We start from the raw sequence: 25,997 nt of genomic DNA on the forward strand, positions 1-25,997 counted from the left end.
AACCCCAAGAGACTACTTACCTGTGTATAAACCTGAACTATACTGCTGCTCATCCTCATTCCTGCAAATAAAAGTCATTACCAATCTTACCTGTGGTGTTTTGTGCTGCAACAGGGTGCTACCAACAAACTTTTCACATATATGCAATTCCATGACAGTGAGCAAAGTAATATATTTTTCTGATGATGTTTGTGTGATATGACTGAAAGCCCCGGAACAGCCAAGAAATAGGCAGTAAAGTGAGACTGTTGCTTGTTTTGTCAACTACTGTTTCAAGGTGTCATAAACAGTTAACTTGCCTTACACACACACTGTCCTGTGTGAGGATCACAGTCTGTTCCAGATACAGTCCCCTCGTGTGAGCAGTTGCAGGGAGCACAAGATCCCTCCAGTCTCAAACCATACGAACCACTGGCACATGAGTCGCAGCGCTGCCCCCCCACCCCAGGCTTGCACTCACACTGCCCCCCCTCAGGCTCACAGAACTGGCTGAGGGAACCCATGGGGTCGCAGTCACATGGGATACAGCCATCTGGGTGGGACAGGTTCCAATAACCAAACTCGCAGCGGTCACAAGAAAGACCTGGGAAGAGAGAGAGAAAGAAACAGAATTAAGAAAAATATTCAGGAGAAGGCAGAGTAAGGTTACCTGACAGAAACGTATTATAAGGATGTAGAGAAAAAAAAAAAGCAAATTGATGCTCGCTTGTTCACCAACTAGAGTTTAGCCTCTCTCTGTTTTGAGGCGTGTGTGTGTGTGTGTGTGTGTGTGTGTGTGTGTGTGTGTATGAGAGAGAGCGAGAGAAATGGCGGGCGAGTATATAAAACTGCCATCATTAGGGCCAGGGCCCTCTACATATGATGGATCACTCACCTAAGGCCAAACACTTAATTTCACTGAGCGAGAAAATAAATAAATTAAACAGCTACAAGAACAGAATGGAGGGAAAGAAAAAGAGGAGATGGAGGGATGGAAAGATGGATAGAGAAACATAAAAATAATAGTAAATTACCATCTGGAGTAAAAACATGAAAGAGTGAATTGCATCTACAAAGCTTTGCTTTAGAGTAGCTATGTAAAAAACATTTAATTTTTAAGGTTTCACAAGATATTGTCTTGTGAAACAGAATAAATTTCTGAAATTAAACAATGAAATAAAAATGCAGTTTCTTATTAACAAATTAATAGTTATATATATTATTTAATATTATTTAATATTTTCAAGCCAAAAGTTAGCCTGGTGAAATGAGGGTTATTTATGCATCTTTAATTTATTCATTCATTTATGCATCCATTTATTTATTTTGAATTTGGGTTCAAGTCTATCAGCTCAGCATTTAATTCTGATATTGGCAAATTATTTTTCAATCATTTTTGTTCCGTTTATAATTGTTCGACTGTAACAAACACCAACTCCATACTGTAGGAGGTTTTATGGCTGCAGGGACAGCGCTAGGCTACATGGCTAGTTAAACTATGATATGCAGTGTGTGCGAGCGGGGCTTATTTGAATATGCCATACGTATTCCATGACAGGCAATCTGTCCCTAAATGGATGCCTGGGGGCAACGCAGTCACCACAGCCGTTTATGAGCGAACGAGTGTTCATATGTGGGTGGGTGTGAATGTGTGTGCGTGCACATACATCTATGAGAGCATACCTGTACATCAGTGCACATGAATACGTGTGTGCATGTCTGTGTGAGTGTGTGTCTTACTCAGTGTGCGGCAGACACTTGGCATTTCCCCTGGTCTGCCCACTTTAATGATTTTATAGATATGAATGTATTTCTCTCCATAGATCATATTTCATAATAGCGCAGTGAAGATAAGTGTGTGTGTGCGTGTGCGTGTGTGTGTGCGTGCGCGCGTGCATGTTGAGGTGTGTGTGTGAACGTCTGAATGTGCTGGTGGTAAATATGCAGGCTGACACACTGATGCTTACAACCCTAACAATGCAGTGATATATTGTACTTTTCCCAATAAAGTTATAAAAATTATAAAGAATCCTACATCCATTATAAAAGTTTTTTTATTTTTGTTACTGTATTTCCTATTGACATTTGACATTTATTGAGATTGAGCTGAACAAGTTTGCATTTGTGAATCCTATTTTTGTAGTTTGTGACGTTCAGATACAATGTCCAACAAACGTATTAATAGAAACAAAAGAGATGCTCAGAGAAAGAGATTAAAAAAGGGAAAGAACACAATAAAAAGAAAGAAAGCTGAGAACATTAGAGATGATATAATATGTTGGACGATATCAGATCAGTACCGAAAGAAAGTAATTTTGTGTTGTGGTGCGCACTTGTGCGTGTGTGTGTGTTTTCGGGACATGGCCAAGCCCTTTTATCAGTAGCCAGCTGGTTAACAGGCTCATGCATCACCATTTCAAACACTATTATGTACACACTGCACTCTGGCACCTTGTTATGAGTGTACATGTGTGTCTGCATGTGTGTATCTGTGTCTCTGTGCACACATTTCAATTCCGTCCTTCCGAAGCGTGCCTGCCATTGCTCTACTCAAAGTATCAGCTTGGCGGTAATAAATTGCTATAATCAAATCTAATTTCTCAAAAATACCTGTGGGAGCAACCAAACAAACAGGGACAGAAAAAAAACGCAAGTGGGTCTTGTAAGAAGGAGTGTGAAAAATACAAGGGGCTGCAGCAGTTTGTTTTAATCAACTTGGCATTGAATTAGAGAATTAAATACCAGCTTAGTCCTTGATGGCAAGCATGCACATGTTCGCGCACGCACACACACACACGTTTAGGTACACCACACAGTCTTACACTCAATGTAAGAGGAAACATGGCCACATCCTGACATTTTTCCTTATGCATATACATGAACATAAACAGACACTCTGACACACATATACAAGTTCACATACACATGCCTGCACTCACACGCACAACCATGGGCCCTTGATAGCAAGGCTTAGCAATAACCATGATGCGTTGAGTTGAGGAGCGTTGGCCGGTTTTGCATTTCATACGAGCCTGCTCTTCAAAGACACACAGGGGAGAGAGTGAAACCATTTATCACAAAGAGAAGCACAACGGCTGGAAGCACCGCCAGCAGAAAAGCCTGTTTATTTTGGCTGGCAAAACACTCTGGGATATGTGTTTATGCATGTGTGTATACACATGCCTGTTTTGGTGTGTGCATCGAGTATATCCACTTTTGTTTGTGTGTCCACATCATGAGAAGCTGAGTCTATGTATTAATTAAGATGCCATTAATAGAAAGTTATCAAAGGAGTTTGGGACATTGTGTAAGAGAAACTATTTTAGGGACCAGGCATTTTGTAGTTGAGAGGTGTTACTGCTGTGGTAAAATACCAAGCTCTGAAGAGATTGCTGATATTACCTTTAAATTACTTTTATCTTTCCTTATCTTAAATGAACCCTCACCCACGAGGAGATCACCTGGCTTGTATGGGTGAGATCTCAAAAACAAGAACCTCAGATATTTCAGCTGTAAAAACCTAGTTTTCTCCAATGTGCGCCAGCGACCTGTTTACCTGTAACATGGGGTTTACACTGGCACTGTCCCGTGTCCTGGTTGCAGTTGGGAATTGCTGATGTCGACATGCTGATGATGCCAATATTACTGCACTTACAGCGGATGCAGCCATTTGGATCGGAGGCTTTAAGACCATACCAACCAGGCAAACAGTCTGCGCAGCGACGGCCTGTTGCCGCAACTTTACACTGACACTGACCTCCTACCTGCAGGCAAGAAACACAGAAGGAGAGAGGGACGTTTGGGGAAGAGGGGAAAAATCAGCTGGGAAGAGAAAATAAACTGACACAAATTCATTAGGTGTTGAGTCAGATTTTTTAGATGTCAAATTCATGTTAACCCAAAACATCCACCCTCCATTCAACTGAATTAAAAACATTTATTCAACAAATCTGGAGTTACAAGGGGTTGACCGTTCATCAACAATGTGCTGTGTGTGTTGTTGTGTACCTGGGCACACTCCATGCTGCCACTGACTGTCCCAGCAGTATGACAGTTACATGGCCGACACACATCAACTGAAGTAGGATCAGATTCCTCAAGCCTGAAAAATCCACTTATACACAGCTCACAGTTTTTACCTGACAGTGAGAGACATAAACAGAATGAGACAGAAAGCATGAAAAGGCAAGAGAAAAGATAGAAAAAACAAACAGATCAAGGTTTCAACCTTATCTGTCTCATTGCAAAGTGATTTCACAGCATCATGAAAACATGTCACATGGCATAGCATTTGAAACATGTTATTACCATCCTCAAAATTACCACTGCCCTCACTGCTAATCAATAATATAAAAGACAAAAACCATAACCCTCTTACTCACTTTACACTACTGGGAGGGTCTAAAATAGCAAGGATTAAGGAATCCATTTACAATATCTGTATTTCTTGGAGCTAATATTGACTTGTTTAGAACTGAATTTGTAATTATCTGTTTCTATATAATTACACTCACACTCACCCCTAGAGTAGTAACCATGTTTCTTTACATGGCTGTCTAAAGATACTGTAGTAGCACACACTTCAGCTTCATTTCTATTGCTCAAAATCATGTAATTATAGAAGTAACATTTGAAGCTTAAGGTATTTGATCTGTCATTGCTTCAGAGTGCTTTAATATTAAGGACTATTAAAAACTTAAAACCCATTTTGAAATTTATATTTTCTAGTTGTTATATAATGTGAGAGGATAATCATAGGATATATAATAACACCGTACCAGTGGTGTTGTGCGTGCAGTTGTCACAGACGCCTCCTCCTCCTCGATAGTGCTCATCTGGTTGGTCATCGTCTCTGACATCATAATGGCAGGAGAGAGCGTGGCCGTGACAGTGACAAGGCCGGCAGTTCATAGGCTGGAGCTGGTCACCTGACCTGAACGGCTTGTCATTGTAGAGGGGCGCACAACGCTGACACTGGATAAAACAGTTACGTACTCTATGTAAATACAAACATACATCTTTTAATGTATATTGTACTGTACTGTTTGAATGTACTGTCAATTGTTATGAGAATCTAACCCAATTACTTAGCATCTTGCATACATTTTAATACCTGAGCATTTGGTTACTGTAATCTCTCAGTCAGTGAGGTTCAGACAATAATCAAAAGCACTTTGCCAACTGTGACAATACAAGATACATTTAAATGAATTGACTTTGAAGACTTTGTGGTAAAAACAAAAAACATCCCTTGACAAGAGATCAGGAACAAATAAAACCATTTGTATTAAGCAAATGCATAAAAAATATCATAAACTGTAATTTACTGAAAATAACTGTGCACATGTGTGTATAGAAAAATGGTCCCAAGACAAGTACTTGCTTTTATGGAACAAAGACTGACACAGACACAATGAGAAACAGAAACAGAATAAGGGGGGGGGGCATAAAGAAAGAAAAATCAGTGGCCCATGTAAATCTAAATCTAAAGAGAGAGAAGAATAATACACATAACTGAATAGAAAACACAGAGGCATTCTGTACTATATAATAAGGAGCCAGTACGTTTATACACACACACACAAACACACACACACACACACACACAAACACACACACAAAAACACACACACACACACACACACACACACACACACACACACACACACACACACACACACTAACAGCATAGGGAAATCGCTAATGAGGAGTGACTTGCAACAGCCAGAGATCTCACACAGGCCCACTTTCATGTCAAAATAAACATACCAAGGTGTGTGTGTGTGTGTGGGGAGGAGGAAGGGAAAAAAGTGATATAAAAAACGCATTTTTCTGTAGCAGAGAGAAGCAGAGGAGAGAACCAGCAAGTACAAGCCCTTTGATTTTGTTCAGCAGTCAGTACAAATTATGGTGGACAAGGGGGGCATCAAATGGCGGGATTAAAAATGTATTAAAAAACACAGGAGTTCCTCCCATGTGTGACACATGCAGACCTGCACTGGACCTATTATGTATGACACACAGAGGAGGGGGGAAGGCAGGGGGAAGAGAAGGGGAGGGGAAGAGTGTAGATGGAAATGGGGGAAGAGGTTCCAATTTGTATACAGGAGAAAATGGAGTAGAGGTAGGGAAAAATTCAGGAAACTGATGAGAACAGAAATTAGAGAAAAAAATCTCTTTGTGTTTTAAAGTTTCAAACAAGAGGGACACAAAGAGAAGGTGGACAGAGGAAACAATCCACAAGTGTGTGAGTAAGATGTGGGGCAGAAAAAGAAGAAAACAAAGAGGGAGCGAGGGCAATAAAATCAATGTTAGTATGTGAGGAAGACAAAAAACCCCATGTGTAGCTACTGTATGACAAGACTCATACACACATGCACACGCACGCGCGCACACCTACACACACACACACACACACACACACACACACAAACACACACACACACACAGAAAATCATATGCAACAGTTAGTCAAATGTTTGCTGTTAAAGGTGCACTGTGGAGTTGTGTTATATTAAGTGTTTCTGACCTAAATGCATTGTGTGTATCCTTGAGGTCTAACAAATGTTTTTAATGTATTTCCACCATCATAAAACATCAAGCATCCTTGGACAATACAAACAAAACCTCTCATAATATTGGTCTATAGCGCCATTAGTGGTCAAAACATTGACCAGGTACATTAAAGGTATTGTATTGGTCTTGGTATTTAGCAGGGCATTTAAAACTGGATGGCAGATCACACGCTGTAATTTGGTTCAGTGCATCACTATATTTTTATTTGGAACAACTGCAACTAATGATTATTCTTTATTAGCGGTTATTTTTCAATTAATAGATTAATTGCTATTTCAATTGATTAATTTTATTGTTTAAAAACTAAAAAAAAATTCAAAAATGTCACAATTTTCTAGAGGTGTTTCTCAAGGAGACACCATTAAATATCTTGTTTAGTGTGACCAACAGTCAAAAATCCAAATCAATTCAATTACTTACCATGCAGGAAAGAGAAGAAAAAGCAGCAATTACTCCAATTTGAGAAGTTGAAGAATTTTGCATGAAAAAATATTTAAACGATTCACTGATTAACAAAATACTTGTCAATTTTCTGGCGACCTTCATTCCATTCATGAGTGAACAACAATTAAAAAAAATCAATACAAGTATACAAGTATTTTCCATGTAAATTGTAAGGGCTCGCATATCTATATGTTTGTGTGTGTGTGTGTGTGTGTTTGTGTGTGTGTCTGAACAGAGTCCAGAGTGTTGTTCCCTGTTGGGTGATTATTAACAGGATCTAACGAAGCAGCATGATATTCTCTAGAGACATGATATACACACATACACCGACACATACACAACACATGACAAAAAGAATGAAGTCTGTAAAGACACGCACGCGCATGCACGCACACACACACACACACACACACACACACACACACGCACACACACACACACACACACACACACACGAGTTTGTGTCTCGGGACATGTAATTTCACAGGAGTACTGGGCTGTTTGCATATTCCTGTTTGTTCTGTCTGTCTGCTCATCTGTCTGTCATGCTGCTTGGCCTCCAGTCTATCGATTGCCGTACATACAGTAACTTCCTGCCTCTCTGTTTGTACATGCTTCTTTTCCCCTTCTGCCCAGCTGTCTTTCTGTTTGCCTACCTGACTATCTGCAGCTCTGTGCCTGAAAATGTTTCACTTATCAAAGGTACTTTTCTTTCTGCAAGAGAAAGCTCTCACCACATCTCACCCTTCGTCTCATCCGCTGGGGATGAGTTGAGGAGCGAGATGTAGTGTGTTCTCCTCTCCCATATCTCTCTTTTCATTCCTCTTTCGTCTCCTCTACCTCTGTGCCTCCTCCATCTTCCCACCCTTCCTTCTTCTTCTATCTCCCCTCCTTCTCTAAAACAAATCACTCTCTACATCTCACCCGATTTCCCACCTCACCCCTTACTCACTTGGTTCCCCTTGTCTCTACCATCCCCCAACTGCTTGTTCTCATAGCCACGATGCGTATGTGAGCAGGAAATATTACCATACCAAATGAAAGAGAGGGAATTTTGTCTTTCTTCTCCTTTCTTTTCATTCAACACTGCGTTACCTTCCCTCTCTCCCAGCCTGCTAATTAGTCGAGGGACTAGTGTTTGGGAGTTAAAAGAGAAGTGCACACGTTCATTCTCTTCTTCATACAAAAGGTTTTGATGGCTCTCCATCATCTGCACACAGGACCAGCAGGAAAAAAGGACAGCACATACTGAAGACTGAGTTTACATGGTTTTATTCTATTGCTTTTATTTTTTTGCACATGGTCAGTCTACTGTAACATTATCCCTAATAAAAACATAAGTAAAGTTTTTCAGCTGAAGCCAAGGCACTTATGACAGTACATTACTGACAGCGTGACTCTTAATTCAACATTATTTTAATTTCTAACAATTTCATGGCAGAACACACTGTTTTCTTACAATGAAGTTAATCAGAAGTAAACAAGTGGTGGCAGGATAAGAACTCATAAAGGTCATTATCATTCAGAAAATAAAAACAGTGTAGTGCAACTCATACTGTTGGAATTTGGTTACTTGTTTTTTACCATTTGCAAGTCTGGTTTTAATGCAGAAAAAAGATGACAGGTGTGTGTGTGTGTGTGTGTGTGTGTGTGTGTGTGTGTGTGGGTGTGTTGTGAACTGCAAACCAGAGAAAAGGATAACATCTTATTTTCACTCTGAATGTTGCGACAAAATCTGCTGAGTGAGGAAACTACTCTAATGGATATGTGGACATTCAGATGGCATGTCACAAGCATCTGTGTGTGTATGTGTGCGTTTGTGTGTATTTCCAATGTGTTAATCTGCTGGGGCAACTCATCTTATCCTAAATGCCATGACCAATTTCACGCTCTCCCTGGAAAGGTCATGCCACTAGTGTGTGTGCGTGTGAGCATGTTTGTGTGTAGACGCCCATGTTGTGTGTATCTGAAGTTAACCCAGTTAACCCCAGTGTAGGTGAAAATCTGCTGCTGCGGCAGGCTTTAGCAACAGAGATCCTGGGCAACACTACTTAACGTCACTAGCCATCAATATCTATCACACACACACACAGCCACACAGATGCAAACAGAAACTCACATACAGCGTACATCACAGAACTGATATACAATAAAGCCACACCAAACAAACAATTCTTACACAATGAATACCTCTGCATAATCCTAACCGTCACCGTCTTAATCCTATTCTAGACCTAAATTTAAGGTCTAAAACCTCCCAATGCTTGGCTTAAACTCTTGTGATGACTCATGTGTCCACAGACAGACGCACAGACACACAGTAAAATCACACTCACACAATTCATTCACACAATTTGCTCACTGATTTAAAGTCCACAGTCAAATCTGCCTGAACCTACGAGAAGACTGATGTAACTCTCTCTTATGTTTTACAGTGGAGACTGAGACACACAAAAGTGCGTAAAAGAAAAGGTAGTGTGGAGTGTTTTTGCATCTTACCAAAATGACATATTTTCACTTCTGTAACACTAATATTGGATAACATTAAATCCCCCAAAAAATGCTATATCCATCAAATGCCAAAGACATTGCACAACATAAAATAGAGTGTATGATGTGATGTACCATACAATATATGATATAGCTTTCAGACATGACTGAATCCATCAGTTGTGGAGAGATGTACAGAGACAGAGTGACAGAATGAGAGATCTAGTCTGACACAGAGTGCACATAAGAAAGAATCAAAAGACAGAGTGAGAAAGTGGGCGAGTGTGTGCGCTTTTGTGTGCGTGTGTGTGTGTGTGTGAGAGAGTTTAAGTCTGTGTCTTCCAAGGCCCCAGTTGATCATCTTGACACATGTCTGAGCATTTCTGTCACTTTAATGTCACTGTGGAAATTCTGCAGATTAGTACAACATCCGTCATGGTGCTAGGCCGATCCAAGTCAACAGAACGCATGCAATATTAAACGCTAATATTCCCCACAGCCTTTTATGCTCCAATATTATGGAGACAGAAGAAAGGTTTTTTACACAGAGTGATGACATGGACAGGTTTGGGAGAAGAGTGCACACAGGCATACATGCACGTGCACGCGCGCACACACACACACACACACACACACACACACACGATCAGAAAAAAAGGACACTATAGACACATACACATACTGCACACACTCATTTACACACTGATGTCTTTCACAGAAGTATAGCTGCTGTAGAGATTCATTTACATAAAACATACACACAACCACACACACACAAATATATCCATATTGCTTGTTTCCATTGCATCTCTCTGAAACAAAAGAATTACTGCACATAGAAATGAGACTGACAGACAGACCACAAGGATGGGAAGACCTGAGACCATCAGAAAAATGGAGGAAATACAGGGACGCAACATGAGAAACAGAGTCAAACAGGAATGAATTAAATACTTAGAAAGTGAGCCAATAAAGAGTGAGGGGGAGTAGAGAAAACGGCTGAGTGAAATGAAGCGAAAGACAAACAGAGAGAGAAAGAGAGCTGATTAGAGATGCATGCTGAGGGAATGTCATTGTTCTAGTCGATTTGAGACATTATTTAAACTGAGACCCAGGAGAGACAGAGAGAGACAGAAAGAGTATGAGAGAGAGAGAGAGAGAGAGAGTGATCGACAAAGAGAAGAGGATTGAGGTAGGACAGGGACCTAGAGACAGGAAAAAGAAAAGTAGTGTGTAAAAAGAGAAATAAAAGTGTGTATGTGCGCGTGTGTTTGGGGTACATAAGCATTAATGGCATTTACCTCACAATGCCAAATGTCCAATCACCTTGTGTGTGTGAACAACACATTTTTGTTCACTGCCATCATTGTGAGCACCTTTTGGTATTGTAAGACATTTTGATTGGTCCTCACAACTTCAAAGGGCTGTTTGATGGTTTTAGGTTTTCTGGTTAGAATCAGATTTAGGGTAGTTGCGATGGTAATGGTTTGGGGTACTGGCTAGGGAATGCATTATCTCAATGAGTAAGGGTGTAATGATTCTGAAACCAAAACCACAATACAAATGTTCACAAACCTAATGCCACCGTTGCAGGTGCAGACTGTTGAGCTCTCATTACGTTACTAATGTAACAAAACTAATTTTTCATTCGCAATTAACACGTGCGGATCACGCTGTATATTTTCTAAATATTAGGCTTCACATTACACATATTTTATTGTTCCCTGTGCGAACATTTTGTGTGTGTGTGTGTTTGTTTAGGTGCTTCTTTGCTTTTGTAACTTTTATTTTAGTATGACATTCAGGTAAGACAAAAACTATTAAATTCAAGTGTGTAGGAGGGTGTTATTTGAGTTTAAGAGTAAGTACAAGATGTAGTTGAACAGCTGTTGGTTGACAGCTGTACTTCTCCACTGATGTCCTCTGTTACCTCTGTCCACACACACACACACACACTAATGCATGCACATGCATGTATGAATGATACATAAGTTGTGAATAATGCAGGCTGTCCTGTGCTACAGTGAGGTAGAGCATTCATACTGAACTTTTCACTCCTGACCAACTGGAAGCTTTTGTTGAGATGATGCCGACTATTACCTGGCAAGATGTATGAGTTTTGTTACAAGCCAAGTACTGCTCCTGGGATGTTGCTTTAGATCAAACTAGTCTGAAAATCAAATTGTAGCCAAACATTCTGCGGCATACCAGAGTGTGAATAGCTGCTGTGATATCATATTGTTAACTTTGACCAGAAATAGACCAAAAAATCAACTGTGAAAAAATAAGATGCTTTTGACTTAAAAACAATTATGCTAATCATGCTATTTAAGCCCAACTGTAAACCATCACACACTAAGAACTGGCTCATGTGGGATTCACAAAGATATCAAACTCAGTTCAAGGCTTCCCTTTTCTCTCCAAATGCATGTTAATGGGAAAATAAAAACAAACCACATCACATTACAGCTAGCATTCAGACAATCTTTTCAGGTTTAAATATTTTTAAATCATTTTTCTGACAAAGTAAGGCAATGCAAAAGCAAATGAACACTATTAGATGTATTAGAATTTGACTACAGTAGATGTAATAGAAAATGTCCAAGACAGAAACCACACATTCAGTTGCCTGCTGACTGATAGCTGTCCATTAACCCAAATGCCATGTTCGAAGCAGAACCACCTGGCACTGCTGGTATAACATGCATCCAAAGCATGGCAGTTAACTCCATCTTTCTACTAGACAAAAAGAAGGAAAAATCTCTTTGACGGAGGGGTTCTAATAAATGTGTTTGTGTGTGTATGTGTGTAATTTATTAGCGAAGTCCCCTCTATGTCGTTAAGGAGGAAAGTGCTTAATTAAGACCAGGAGGAGATTTCCCCCAGGGGGATTCCTCTGTGTTCTGTGTGTGTGTGTGTGTGTGTGTGTGTGTGTGTGTGTGTGTGTGTGTGTGTGTGTGTGTGATTATGTGCTTGAACAACACATCTGATTCTGAATATCTGGATCTAACACTGACATTGATGATTGGGAATAGAAATTCCTAGAGAATTTGTACGTGTCAACATGACCCACTAATAACTTCATATACTGTGTAAAACACTAACACTGGATGTTTGATGTCCACCACTACCATTTGTAAAAGGGGTTAAAATTACAAATCGGGTTTCAATGTTTTTGTGACCACACGTTACTCACATCGTTTCCCTCTGCGTGGCTCTCAGGCAGACACAGACAGCGATAAGGTGTAACACTGGTATCACAATGGTCTGCATGGCCGTGACACTCACATCTGTCCAGATGACAGAGAAAGGGAGGAAGGGAGAAAGAAAGAAAAGACAAACATATTAGGGAGACCTCAAAATTGTGCTGTACATATTTGTTAATCAAAACTTGAAATTTAAATTGAAAATGTAATGCACAAATATAGCAACAAAGAGGTAAGAAAACAACATGACAAAAGCTCTCCCTCCCTCATAGAGAGTTCCCCCCCACTTGTCCGTTGTCCATGGAACAGCAGTAGTGCCATTAGGAAGTTCCCATTCAACATTTATAAATGCCATCCTGAGAATTATCAGAGCAACATAACAGGTAGCAGACAGTCCTCTCTCTCTCTCTCTCGCTCTCTCTCTCTCTCTCTCTCTCACACAGACACACAGACATACTGCACGACAGTCATTTAATTATTCATTCAGATATTCAGTTGCTTTCTGTCTGTCATTCTTCCTTCTGTGTAAGATGACTAGATTAATCAAATCTGAACCATATAATCAGATTTTCTCTATTTCTCATTAAATAAAAGTCTTTTTGTGAACTATTTCTGTTTTGTGGTAGCCTGCAAGTCTTAGCTTCATTTCATTTGAGATGTAGCAATGATGTGATTCACTGAAGTAAATCTGAAAGAACTGACAAGAAAATTGCAACACTGTAACTTATAACAGTCATACAACTAATATAGAAGATTATTAATCAAGTAAATTGATGTAAAACTAAAAAATGAACTGGCTTTTTGAAAAGTCATTCTTTATAATTTACTATGAGTACATTTAACAGGCTAGAGTGTGACACAATGTACAAAGTGGTCCTCAGAGAAACGTATTTGGCAAAAAAAGAAAAGTTGGTCAACTAAAATTAAGAGACTAAGGAAAAGTGATTTAAAAGAATAAAAGAGAGCGTTTCTCTGCCAAAAGTATAGATAACAATGTCTATTCCTTTTACAGATGAAAACATCATACCCTATTATGGAGTTTTTGATTAAATAATTTGGTTCAACTATCTTCATATTCTTCTTTTGGTGGCAGGTAAATAATTGACTAACCCTGCATTCCCAATCTGGGAAAATAACAAATGAAAAACTACTTGATCGATAAACTGGAATGGGTCAATGTTAAGTTATTGAAGATACAGTATATTGGTACTGGCATGTATGTCAGATAATAAAGGTTCAGATTTGCAGCTCAATTTGCAGTGCTGTCACAAAAATAAATAAATACATACATTAAAAAAATAAAGATAAAAAAAAAAAATGGAATAACTGCCTTGTGGTTGTATGCTCTAACCCTAACCCAACCAGTCAAGTTGCAGTTTATATCCATGTCTGTCCAGACTCATATATGTAGGGACCATTTGGAATGAATTTAATAAAAGGAATTAAGTCATAATTAGCCTATGAATTCTTGAGTTATTGCCAAAACATGTTTTGTGGGGTCACAGTAACCTTGACCTTTTATTATCAAATTCTCATCAGTTCATCCTTGAGTCCAAGTGAAAGTTTGCGGCAGATGTTATGAAATTCCCTCAAGGTGTTCATGAGATATTGTGTTCACAAGAATGGGATGGACATGAGGTCACAGTGACCTTGACCTTTTATCACCAAAATCTAATCACTTTATCCTTGAATCCAAGTGAATGTTTCCGGAAAATTTGAAGAAATTCCCTCAAGGCGATATCGTATTCACAAGAATGGGACAGACAGAACCTAAAAACATAATGCCTCCGGCCACAGTTGTCACCACTGTGGAGGCATAAAAATTAGGGGGCCGCTGATATATAGTTATTAAAAGTGGTTGAGCCATAAAAACTATTTGCTATTTACTTTATGAAAAAGATAGTGTTTCTGCAGTAAAAAGGGCCTTTGTTCTGACATGTAGGACAAACATGAGTGGAGGGATACATAAGGACACACGTGCTCAAGTTGGGTGCTCAACATGCCTATTTACATGCTTTATAAAGAATAAAGTGAGAGAGAAATAGATAGATGTATAATGAAAGAAGGGGACATGAGGAGGGATGAAGAATACACAGATGAGATTTCAGCAGCTCTAAATCTCTGTTTCTCCTACTTCACTGTAACAAGATACTAATTAAAACAGCTTAGAGGGAGGGGGAGGGAGAGAAAGAGTTAGAGATGATTGCCTTCTGCATAATCCTATAATTACCACAGTCATAAAAAACAGTCACTCTGTCAGTCTAATGAAGAGATGTGTTCACAACTACTCTCAAAAACTGCTGCTGAAACTCAACAGTCTGTGTCATGATATTTTTCTACATGTTGAACTGTGATAACACATAACAAATCAACACTGAAAAGATGTTTTTTTCAACCAGTCACACAACTTTAATACAATTTTGCCAAGTGTCAGGACGGACTGTTATTATTAATTATGCTTTTATTAATTTTTAATTTTTTTTTATAAATAGTAAATACAACAAACTGCCTTTTAAGATATAAAAGCTATATTTCATGCATGACATTTTGACTTTCTACTTTAACTTTTACAATTTAAGCTCTTCAACAGACAGATGAGATACTTGGATAAATGGATAAATGTTTCTAACTCCTCACCTGCCACTGATGGTGATCTCATTGATAGCATAGTATCTGTGCCGCTGGTTCACCCCAGCTACTCTGGTGTGGTATTGTCCACTCAGATGAATCCTGACCTGGGTGGCATGTACCATCTTCTGCAGGGCAGGAGTGTTATAGAAGTCATTATAGCCTGGCCTCAGGTTTGGCTGAGGGGTCAGCAGGCTGAATGTGATGTTACCTCCTGAGAAGGGAACATCGCTGGAACACAAGGAACATAAACAGACAAATTGAGCATGAACAAAAACTGAAAAAATTGGATTTTTAAAAATATAACATTTCAATAAAATTATCAAGTTGGAAAGGATTTTTTTTTTAATCTGTGAGGACATGCCAGTTATATCTCAATTTAGCAGTGATGCCCTGGAATAGTAACATCTGAGAGTTAGAGTGATCGATCAGCCAGACTGATATATATTAAATATATTGGCCAATTTTAGCTTAATGCAGATCTATAACTATTGTGGTCTGAGAAATTGAGAAAGCCAGCTTTGAAGCAAGACAGCACTGACAAGTTGACTTCTACACTGTAATGCCCCTCTTAGTATGCCTCTTGGTCACATTTCGTCAAAGTTCTTTAGTTCTCCAGTTACAAATATAAAAGATCCATATCACGGTTGTGATTTATGTTATTAAATTATCATAAGCTGATAAACAGTTATCAGGTGTTTTTTTTAACACCCAGCCTCATAAGTCATCTACTGGTCAGGCATTAGTATACTGCAAATAATACAGCACAACCAAATACACAAGTACAGTGAAGAAGACAAAACTATTATTATTCTGTCGTTACCTCTATAAGCTTTATAAGCTTCTTCTTCACTTTCTCTCTTCCTTTCTCTACCCATAGCAGCCTCCACCTCTTTGTCTTCAGTTAATTCTGAAAGACTTATTCAGGCCACTTCTCTTGTACATGTATGTATATGTATGTGTGTATGTGTGTGTGTGTGTGTGTGTGTGTGTGTGTGTTGGTTTATATTACTCTGGCTTCTGGAATATAATAAATAGTATACACAGTATCACATATATAGCTGCAAACATTGTATACATATGGGTAATTGTCCACAAAAGTGTGTTTTGGCTTTGCATTCGTAACATAACCATATGTACGTGTTTAGTGCTTCTGCTTGAGTTCAGGGTGTTCACATATTGATAGATAAGGTCAGAAAAACTTGTTTGCAACACACCTGATAGCAGCTATGAACACATAAAGACACACATATGGGTGCACACATGCACACTCTTATTTAGGCCACTTATTTAAGCACTCGCCACCTTCGCTAACCAATTTCATGGGGATCCTACACTTTGAAACATTCAACTATCTGAACACCAAACTACTGTTCACAACTGAAACCTTTTTTCTGGTGCAACCAGGTGCATGTGGGAATAGTTTCCATTTACAGTATATGCAACTGCTCCACCTTGACATTACCCATGATGTGTAATTGACACATCATTGATTAGCTAGTTAAGCTTGAGAGAATCGAAACTTGGTAAATTCTGTGCTGTTGAGCAGTGCAAGCAATATTACAGAGGTCAAGCTTATGGGTTTTTCACCATACAAAAAAAATTAAGCAAATTATTCCAAACAATAACAAAAAAATATATTTGTATCCCTATGAGTTTATTCATATGCAGTTCAAATTTCAGCCAGGATTCAATACAAAACAGTTTTCTTTTCAAACATTACCCACTGCTGGGTGCTCATTTCTATTTCCTCGTAAAATTACCTCTTTATCTTTACATGTGGAAAGGATGCAAATGGATCACTGACAGTGCTCCAGGAGCAAAACTGTACTTGACTGGTATGAAAACACCTGAAATGACTGGGGCTCTCTTAAATTTATCTTTCCAGACACTCCCATGGTCTCAGAGGATGGAATGTCGGTTGCAGGATTAAATTAATCTTGCAAGATAAAAATAACATAAATCTTGCAAGATCTAAGACATTGCTCTTTTTGATATAATTATGAACTTTAACGTCACAGAGTGTGTTATTATGTTGCCAATGTAAGGTTCAATTGCTCCCATGCCAATTTAGCTAATACGTATATCTGTGCCAGGAAAGGTTATATGTGATATCATTTGTCACTCAAGTGAAAAATAAGCAGTGTCTAAATGATATGTGATCTATTCGTACCTGTTCTATCTAGTGCCAACGAAGGCCTTGATACAAGCAGCTATGCCAAGATTTAGTGTGTAAGACTGTGTGTGAATGTTAGACTACATTCCAAATCCATTTCTCTATTTAGTGCCAATCGCCTGTTACCAGTCATATGCTAAGACCAACGCTGTAGGTGGTTAGCTTTATAAATCCAGTCCCTGTGAGAGGGCCAGTGTGTGTACGTGTGTTTACTGTGTGTGTGTAATGGGTATATGTTTGATTTCCTTTGATTTCTTTTGACTTATGTTTTGCGTATGTTAGTACATGCACTAGCACACACAAACAGGTGTGTGCATAAATTTTCTTTTAAATGTGATCGTCTGTTCATACCCTGTTTTATTTAGTCTTGCCAGTAAATTTTCTGTGTAATCTCCTTTGCATTGAAGAGGCCATGACCACCCAATAGCATACAGTGAGAACATGTGGTCCTGCTCTGGGGAGAAACAGAAAAAGCCTGACTGAGAAGATTATTTTCAGCTTTTCCACATATAGATGAGGCAGTTTCAAATGGAATGATCAATCTGTGGCCAGAGACATCTTTATCTTTATCTGACCATTGACAAAGTAAAGGACTAAAACATATTTCGAATTTCAATATGTATTTTATAGGCTTTCAAAGGGTTTTATGAATATCTGAGGAAGGCCAAAATATTCAAACCACAAAGGATAACCTTGTCTGAAAAAAATCCCCAAATTTAGAAGTATAGTTTTTGTATTTTCATTTGACTGTTCAGTCATTAGTGTTCACATTAGTGTTTCAGCATGTCAGTACATAATAAATATGTATTATATTAGTAGTTTACAGTTAATATTAATATATTCAATGACTGACTATTTTTCACACCCACACATTCACATATCATACCTACCTGGGTAGCTGCAGACAGTTGACGGAGTCTGGTCTCAGTAAAGGTCCATTGTTCTGCATTTCAAACACACTGCAGTTTCTAGCCATGTACTGCCAGTCTAACCAGGGCTGTTCTGTGGTGGTTCCACTCTCAGGTTCTGTGAGGTTAAGCCTCCGCCTTTGGATCAGAGCTGATTCAGGCAAGAGGCCACCAAACTGAATTATAACGTAGAATACCTGGAGAGGAGAGGGGTACAGGTTAGCATGAATGGAACCAGATTTGCAATACAGCTGCATATGAACAATACAATGTAATGCAATTCAACACAGCAGGCATGCAATATATTCTACAATGGTGAAGCTGTTAATGTCAAGATTTTGTTGACACTGTGTCAGACATATTAATTCATCTCTATAGTAATATTCAAGACCATAATAAGAGCTTTTGTTGTTTTGCATTGCATTATACTAAGAGGTTCTACTAATTTTCAGCCCCTTCATGCATTTAAATGGTATGGACAAAACATTAAAACATATCTGTCAGTTGTTGTGTGTTGATCCAAACTGCATTTTAATTTCCTGTGCTGTCTTAGTCTTGTTCAAATGGTAAAAACACTCATAAATCATTAGTTGTCTTTATGCATGGACAGCCCTAAATTATAAGTACAGGTTTTTTTTTTTTACATACAGCCCTCACACAACACATAGACACATATTTACTCAAACACACACATAAGTAGTTTCCCACTAAACCATGTGCCTGTCTGTGTGTAGGTGTGGGTGTGTGTGTTAAGTGTTATCTGCCCCACTACAGTGTGGGCTTGGACAGTGGGTTACACAGCAGGGAGCGCATTAAGCCACCACCACTGCGCAAACCCACACACACACAAACACACACTAACACACATACCCCGAACTTCAGAAAATGTCTTTTATCTAGGGACTTGAGTTGAGCGACCACGTCAGGACAGCTCCCAAAATCCTGCTCACACTCACATACACACTTCAGAGAGAAGAGGGATGAGTCTTTTGACAACCCAGTGTCGACAACGCCCAAATCCAGCAATCTCTCCCTCTCCCTCCCTCTCTCTCTCTCTTTGCCCCCATCTGTCTCTCACTGCAGCCCATAGAAAGCGGATGAAACTACTGTCCACAGCACACACAGGTGCAGGCAGATAGATACAGTACAGTGTTTGTATTTTACAATTTCAAATACACACTCCATAATGACAGGATTTAGTTTACTGTCCAACCCGAAGTAGCTAACAAAGGAGTAGGTAAGGATGCCGATATACGAAACAATGACCTAGAATGATTCACATTTGACTGGGTCAATACAAATTATCCGACAATGGCTGTACCATATCGGCGATCGGCTAAGTCCATCAGTGGTTGTTTTTTTTGGGAGGGTGATTTTAGTCATTTTATTTTGCAAATTTAATGATGTGCCTCCTTGAGAAGTGAACTAAAACTAAAACTAAACCTGTAAAGCGCAAGTCAAAGCCTGTGCTAACAGGAACTGGCAGTTGGCGTTCGACCGTATTATGTACGTTCTTGCTGCACTGATTTCCGTCTTTCACAAAACAAGGCAGAGACTAAGTGGTTGCTGTTTGATTGATTGGTTCTGAAGAGCAACATCTTTTCATTCATCATGTTTGAAAAGTAGACCAAAATCTCTATTTAACCTGTTACCTGGTATTGTCCATTAGTCAAATCCACTGTAATTGTGACTCCTTCATCCAATTCCTGTGTGGTCATGATCTTAGAAAGCCATGTGGTGCCCATGTCCTGATCATTGACATAACTGAGTGGATGGGCATTAAGGTTCAGTCTCAAGACTCTGTCATTGGTGGTGTCCTCCACAGCATTGGGAATGCAATATCTGTAAACGGTGTCAGGTAAACAACAGTACCAGTTAAATAAGACCATGATAATATGGGTTTTTCAACAGAGGACTCTTATTTACATTAACACTTAAGACTTCCACAACAGGCATTTAGAAGGGACCAAAATGCAGGATCATCAAAATACATAGATTTCTTAAAAAAATCTTTATAACTGCTGTGCAGAGGACTGATGTGGATAAAAATTATTTTCACTTAAAATATACAGTACATGAGAAGTTGTGATACTGTACCTCTCAACTAAAGGATGTACTCTGGGGTGACTGGGAGGACAGCGACACTCTGACTGGGCATGGAGCTCAGGCAGGACTCCTGAGTACAACTCTACTATTTCCCTGTTAAAACAAGACACAGTAGATTATATTAAACTATAATACAACACTGGAGCAAAATGTAATCCTATGCATAGTAAACAGAGATGAGAAAAGGAAAAGTGTACCATTTTGTACAGTATTATATAAGTAAAATGCTGCTTAATGAGTTAGCAGTTTTCATGAAAATATATTCGACTCAAATCACATGGCTATGTTTTATATAAAATATAATTAAATATAAAACATATGAAACACCAAAAGAAAAACACAGGAATTCCCAAAATGTGGGGTATGGACTGTTAATATAATCCATGTTGTGCAGTGATAGTGAAGTTGTACAAAAATTACGGTAACAAACAACACACCTTTACAACAACATGAAGTCTGAGATAAAATCTTAAAGCACCTGTTTAGGGGCTATTAAATGAACATTTAGTGCAAAGTGAAAAATCAAAGGCATAATTTGAAAACTCAATCCCTCATTTTGTCTCATCCCAATCTTGATGAGACAAACCTGTAAGCTCGAAGTCCTTACTGTGTGCACATTACTGGTGAGCAAAACACTAATTGCCTTTTATTGAATTCTCAGGAAAATCCTCTGGAAGTAGTATGGATCTTAAGATGCAATGATTAGCCTTCCCCTTCTAACCATCTCTCCTTTTATCACACCCGTACAGTATCTCTGTCTATTCCTCTTTATTTTATCCCCTTTTCTCTTTAATCAATCTATCTAGAGCTATGACTTCCCCTCCATTGCCTGTGTGAATCATGGTTCCCTTCCTTCTTCCATCTAACCTCTTCTTTCACAACACTCATTTCCTTTGGTCCTTTTGTGATTCCTCACTGCCTTTCGGCAGATAGCTGCTCATTACCTGTCTCTCTGTCTCGCTTTATCCAACTCACCTGTTGGTCAGAGTGGCGGGATAAAATCTAAAGTCCTGCATCCACCCAATGAACTGATTAGACCCTGGAGAGATGAAAAGAGAGGAGAAAAGAACACGAAGAAGGTGTTAATGGGTTTGTACTGAAGGAAGTGAGTGAGAGGATTTCACAGTATTTAGTAGATTATCTTATCAGTTTCTTGATACCAGCTAAGTGAGACTGCCCACAGCTGCTTATAATGGCCAAGTTCATGAAACAAAGCCGAACAGGGTCTGCCACAGCCTACATTTGCTTCCACTAGAGAGCAAAAAGACTTATAAGGGCAAAATAATTAGCTTGGTTTGCGGCCAGGGCCAAAACAGGCCTGTCTAAGGATAACAGGTATTACCTACTGGCTTCCCCCATTACCTCTACTGCAGAAAACAGTGTTTCAGAGGATTTACTTTTTTAACTAATCTGATTCCTTATTGTAGAAAGCTGTGTGTCTAAACCACCGTCTATATAGGACTAATTTATATCATTTTGTGGAAAAGTTCAACTGTTTTTAAAAGGTGGAAAACAAAATATTGAGTATGCAGTAGTTACAATTAACTATTATTTTCATCATTAATTAAACTGCAAAATACTTTAAAATGATTAGAAAATGTGACAACAGGTTTCAACTTGGGAACACAGCGAGGTAAATGTAAAGATGTTGGATGAGAGATGCCACATATATCAAATATGCCTAAATGCCAAAGTCTGATTATCAAGCAGACATACACTGAAATATCTTAAACATGTGAGCACAATGTCCAGACACACATGTGGATTCTGGACTGCAGACAAGAAACACCATCAAACACAAATAAGCACAGGCAAACCCCCAACACATCTCCACAGACGACCATACATACATGACAATGTTGGATAGAGACCCACATAAGAGACCCACAAAGACAATGATGCTGGTCCAAAGAGAGTCAGAGTCTTTTAGTGTCCAACAAACTTCTGTGTAGTTTGACAGGAACTCTTAGAAAACGGATAATGTCTCTGAGCATCGACAGAACCCATGCCATGTCTAGCTTTGTCTGTGAAAGTGTGTGCACGTGTGTTTGAGGCTTTCCTGTGTGTATTCCAAAAAACATTCCCACTTTAGAGAACTGAGAGTGTACAAGTGTGTTCATCTATGTGTGTATTTGCATTTGAGAGAGGCTTTGCCATGTTTGAGCCAACTATAGTGTGTGTGTTGGGGTTTTTGCGTGTGTAAAGCAGAGCGCGAGTGAGACAGTGTTATGGGATGTAAGTGTGTTAGAACAGTGTGTGGTTGTGCAGCCTTAGGCTTTGGCTCAGGATTTCTTTAGCGTGTGGAAATGGGATTATGCCTTCCTCTGAAAAGCATTCTCTCTATTGTTACTGGGATGATGCAAGGTATAAGCCTTAATTCTCTCTTCTCTCTGTAGGTCTGTCTTTTCTCTCTGTATTTTGCATTCTGTCATCCGTCTTTCTCAGTTTCCTCTTCTTTGTTTTTATGTTTTTAGAAGTGATGACAGTTAATAGAGGCAACTACGGGTTATGTATGATTTTTGTCTCTTTTTTTCATCTCAGTCCTTCACTGGCCCTGTCAGAACTCTCAATATTTAAGATTACTAAAACACTTTTTTGTCACAGTTTTGTCAGAAATTGTATTTGGGAAATAGATCGCATTTATACAGTATTTTTTCCAAAATGCCGCTACATTGCAAATACCCACATAAGAGGAACTGGTGTACCCGTTTACTGTGCAACCAAAAACCTTTGTTTTAAAAAATGAGTCAGTCAGCAATTGGCATTTTGCCATCAAGCCATGTGCAACTCTGATCTAATTTCACTTTTCCACACAACAATACAGTAAGAGGATATTGCTGAAAAGTTAGTTTTGAAACCTGTTGCCTGCAACTCTCTGTTTCCTCATGTTTCACTACTACCTGCAATATTTAAACCTGCCAAAAACAATCATGTCTTGTTTTGCAGATTCATTTTAATGATTGGTTGCTTTCAGCACTTGCCAATTGAATGCTTTTGAGGAACATTAATGCATTAGTACAACTTAATCCAGCTGAACAGTAATCAGTGAGGCCAATATAAATGTCAAAAGAATTACAAACAGTAACGCTGGATTACATTCTGCATTGTTTCCTGTGAATCACCCATGCATGTGAAGGGCATCTGAATCCTGCATGGGAATGGCAGACTGGAAATTAGTATATAGAAATGTGTAATTAATGCATGTATGTAAATACACTGAATAGGTATCGCTGAAATATGCCAACCATAAACATTCCAAAAAACATCCAATAGCAACTTTAATGTCCCATGTCCATTCTCTTAAAATTTACTATTGACCTGTTATCAGCAGCTGATTCAGGACAGTTCTGTTCCTCTTTTGATATAACTGCTATCCTTATCGATCTCTTTACAAATGTGGTTGGCATAAGCTTTTCCCTTGCCAACTTATCATTGTACTTATCATACACACAGTTTTCAGTTAGCAGGATCCCCTCCAAAAACACACATAGTTGTTAATCAATACATTTGATCAGCATTCGCATAATCAGTCCACTGATCAGAATTCCAAACACAAACAAAGGTTCAACAACCACACACACCTATACACACCCACCCAACCACCAGCTCTCTCTCTCACTCACACACACGCACGCGCGCACACACACACACGCGCGCACACACACACGCGCGCGCGCGCACACACACACACACACACACACACACACACACACACACACACACACTCTCTCCCTCTCTACCCCCGAGCCAATCACTTGTATTGATCACCCCCTCTGATGTGATCTTCAGCTGATCAGATGCTACCTGCAGTGAACTAGGGATCAATGCCTGATAAACGAGAAGAAAAACACTCGTTTATCACCCTGGAGATGAACGGATATCATTTTTCTCTCAATTTCTCTCCTATTGACTCTGAGACGGCTCCCAGGCCTCACCAATCAATCACAGATGTGTAGTTGAAGGGGGATAAATGCTGGGAGGAAAATAAAGGTGGAGTAGTCATTGACACCATATTAAGATATACAGACATGATAAACTAAGAGGTAATTTTTCTCCACTTTGTGGAAAAAAACCGATGGTGGTCCCTGCTGAGGAGGATCGAGGTGGAGCCAACAAAAATTTCTGCTTTACTAGTTGAGGTTTCTGCTGTAGTTTTAAACATGGTCAAACACTGGTAACTGATTATTGATCATTTCTGGGCTGGCCATATTGAAACTCACATACCCTTTAATTGAATGTATAACGAAATTAGATTTATTCATTGTTTTATCATTTTGATACATTTGGAAGAAAACAGTACCACTACTACTGAGTACAGTACTGATCTGAGGAATCTTCAACTCATAGCACTAACTTGTTAACATGTTAAAAATATTAAATCTTTACCGTTAGAGCTGAGTCCCACCCACATGGCACCATCTTCGCTGATATCAAAGAGTCTTGCAGTCAGAGGTCGTGTGTCAAATGGTGTCCCATCCTCCTCAAGCCCATCCAGGAATAGACTCACACGTCTGTCATGGACCTGGAAATCAGTCACAGTGAGATGAAAATCTGTGTATATACTGGGTGTCTATTTATCTGATCATTTCTGGAAGAGAAAACCAAAAAGGATCATTAAATTCTGTTACACTATATCAACCAATTCTCATAAATGACAATAAACAATAAACAACAAAAGAAAAGATGATCAACTAAAAAAATCAGCATTGACATGAAGCATTACTGGATATCATTAACAGTCTAAGTGCCACAGTGAAACCTAAGTACATGTAATGGAGCGGCCCGAGGGGCAGATGCAGCAGTAAAGGCCTAGCAGCCGGTTACTGCTGAAACACACGTCTCAGAGAGAGTGGCAGCTGCTCTGTGTGTGAATATGTGCATCTTTTTACAAAACTATATGCACACACTATGCATGCGTGTGTGACCATGTGTGTGTGAATTATACATACAGCTAATCTTCCAGCTCATTTCCCCAGTAGCAGAAAGAGCCTCAGGCTAAACTGCCTCAGCTGCAAATTAGCTTTCTGTTTGACCAATATCTCCTCTCTCCTTTCCCGATCTGCTGCATGAATATTAAAAACTGCACGGCAGACAACACCGTCAAAGCAGGAGCAGTTCCCTCTTACATCAAACCAAAAAACTTTAATGTGCCCTGTCCCACTCTCTCCCTTTACCCCATCTCCAAATCCTGTGTTTGGGAAACACACTGTGGGACTACTGATAAACGTGACTCTCCCTGTCTAACTAGAGTCCCCCTCTCCTTCTTCATCTTCCTTGTCTCTCTTCCACTCTGGTCCTCCTTGCTTTGTCCTTTCTCCTCTCCATGAGGTCATTCGATTCCCTCACCTTTTTCTGTTTTTGAGTTCCCTTACCTCATATTCATTTGCTCCCTCTCTCTCCCTATTTTTCATAACTATCTTTACTTTCTTTTCCCTCTCAGACAACGACTTCCCCCTCTCATCTTCCTTCCTGTCTCTTTCCCTC

The 25,997-nt window shown here is 39.2% G+C and overlaps 1 protein-coding gene across 1 annotated transcript; it reads right to left on the reverse strand.

Moving 5' to 3' along the window:
• Positions 1-290: 290 nt before the first annotated feature.
• Positions 291-21,872, reverse strand: LOC147818029 (usherin-like). The gene is made up of 12 exons (XM_087178966.1): positions 21,860-21,872; positions 21,489-21,552; positions 20,505-20,606; positions 20,060-20,249; positions 18,390-18,604; positions 15,333-15,554; positions 12,686-12,779; positions 4,758-4,953; positions 3,988-4,118; positions 3,536-3,743; positions 2,903-3,016; positions 291-583 (listed from the first exon to the last, which is right to left on the reverse strand). Exons 1-12 carry the CDS (start codon positions 21,870-21,872, stop codon positions 291-293), a joined length of 1,842 nt encoding a protein of 613 aa, XP_087035092.1.
• Between the last annotated feature and the right edge of the window lie 4,125 nt (positions 21,873-25,997).

The sequence above is a fragment of the Seriola lalandi genome, unplaced genomic scaffold (assembly GCF_002814215.2).
Source record: "Seriola lalandi dorsalis isolate HSWRI2012SDOR001 ecotype SW California unplaced genomic scaffold, Sedor1 jcf7180002054763, whole genome shotgun sequence".
Taxonomy (NCBI): Eukaryota; Metazoa; Chordata; class Actinopteri; order Carangiformes; family Carangidae; genus Seriola; species Seriola lalandi.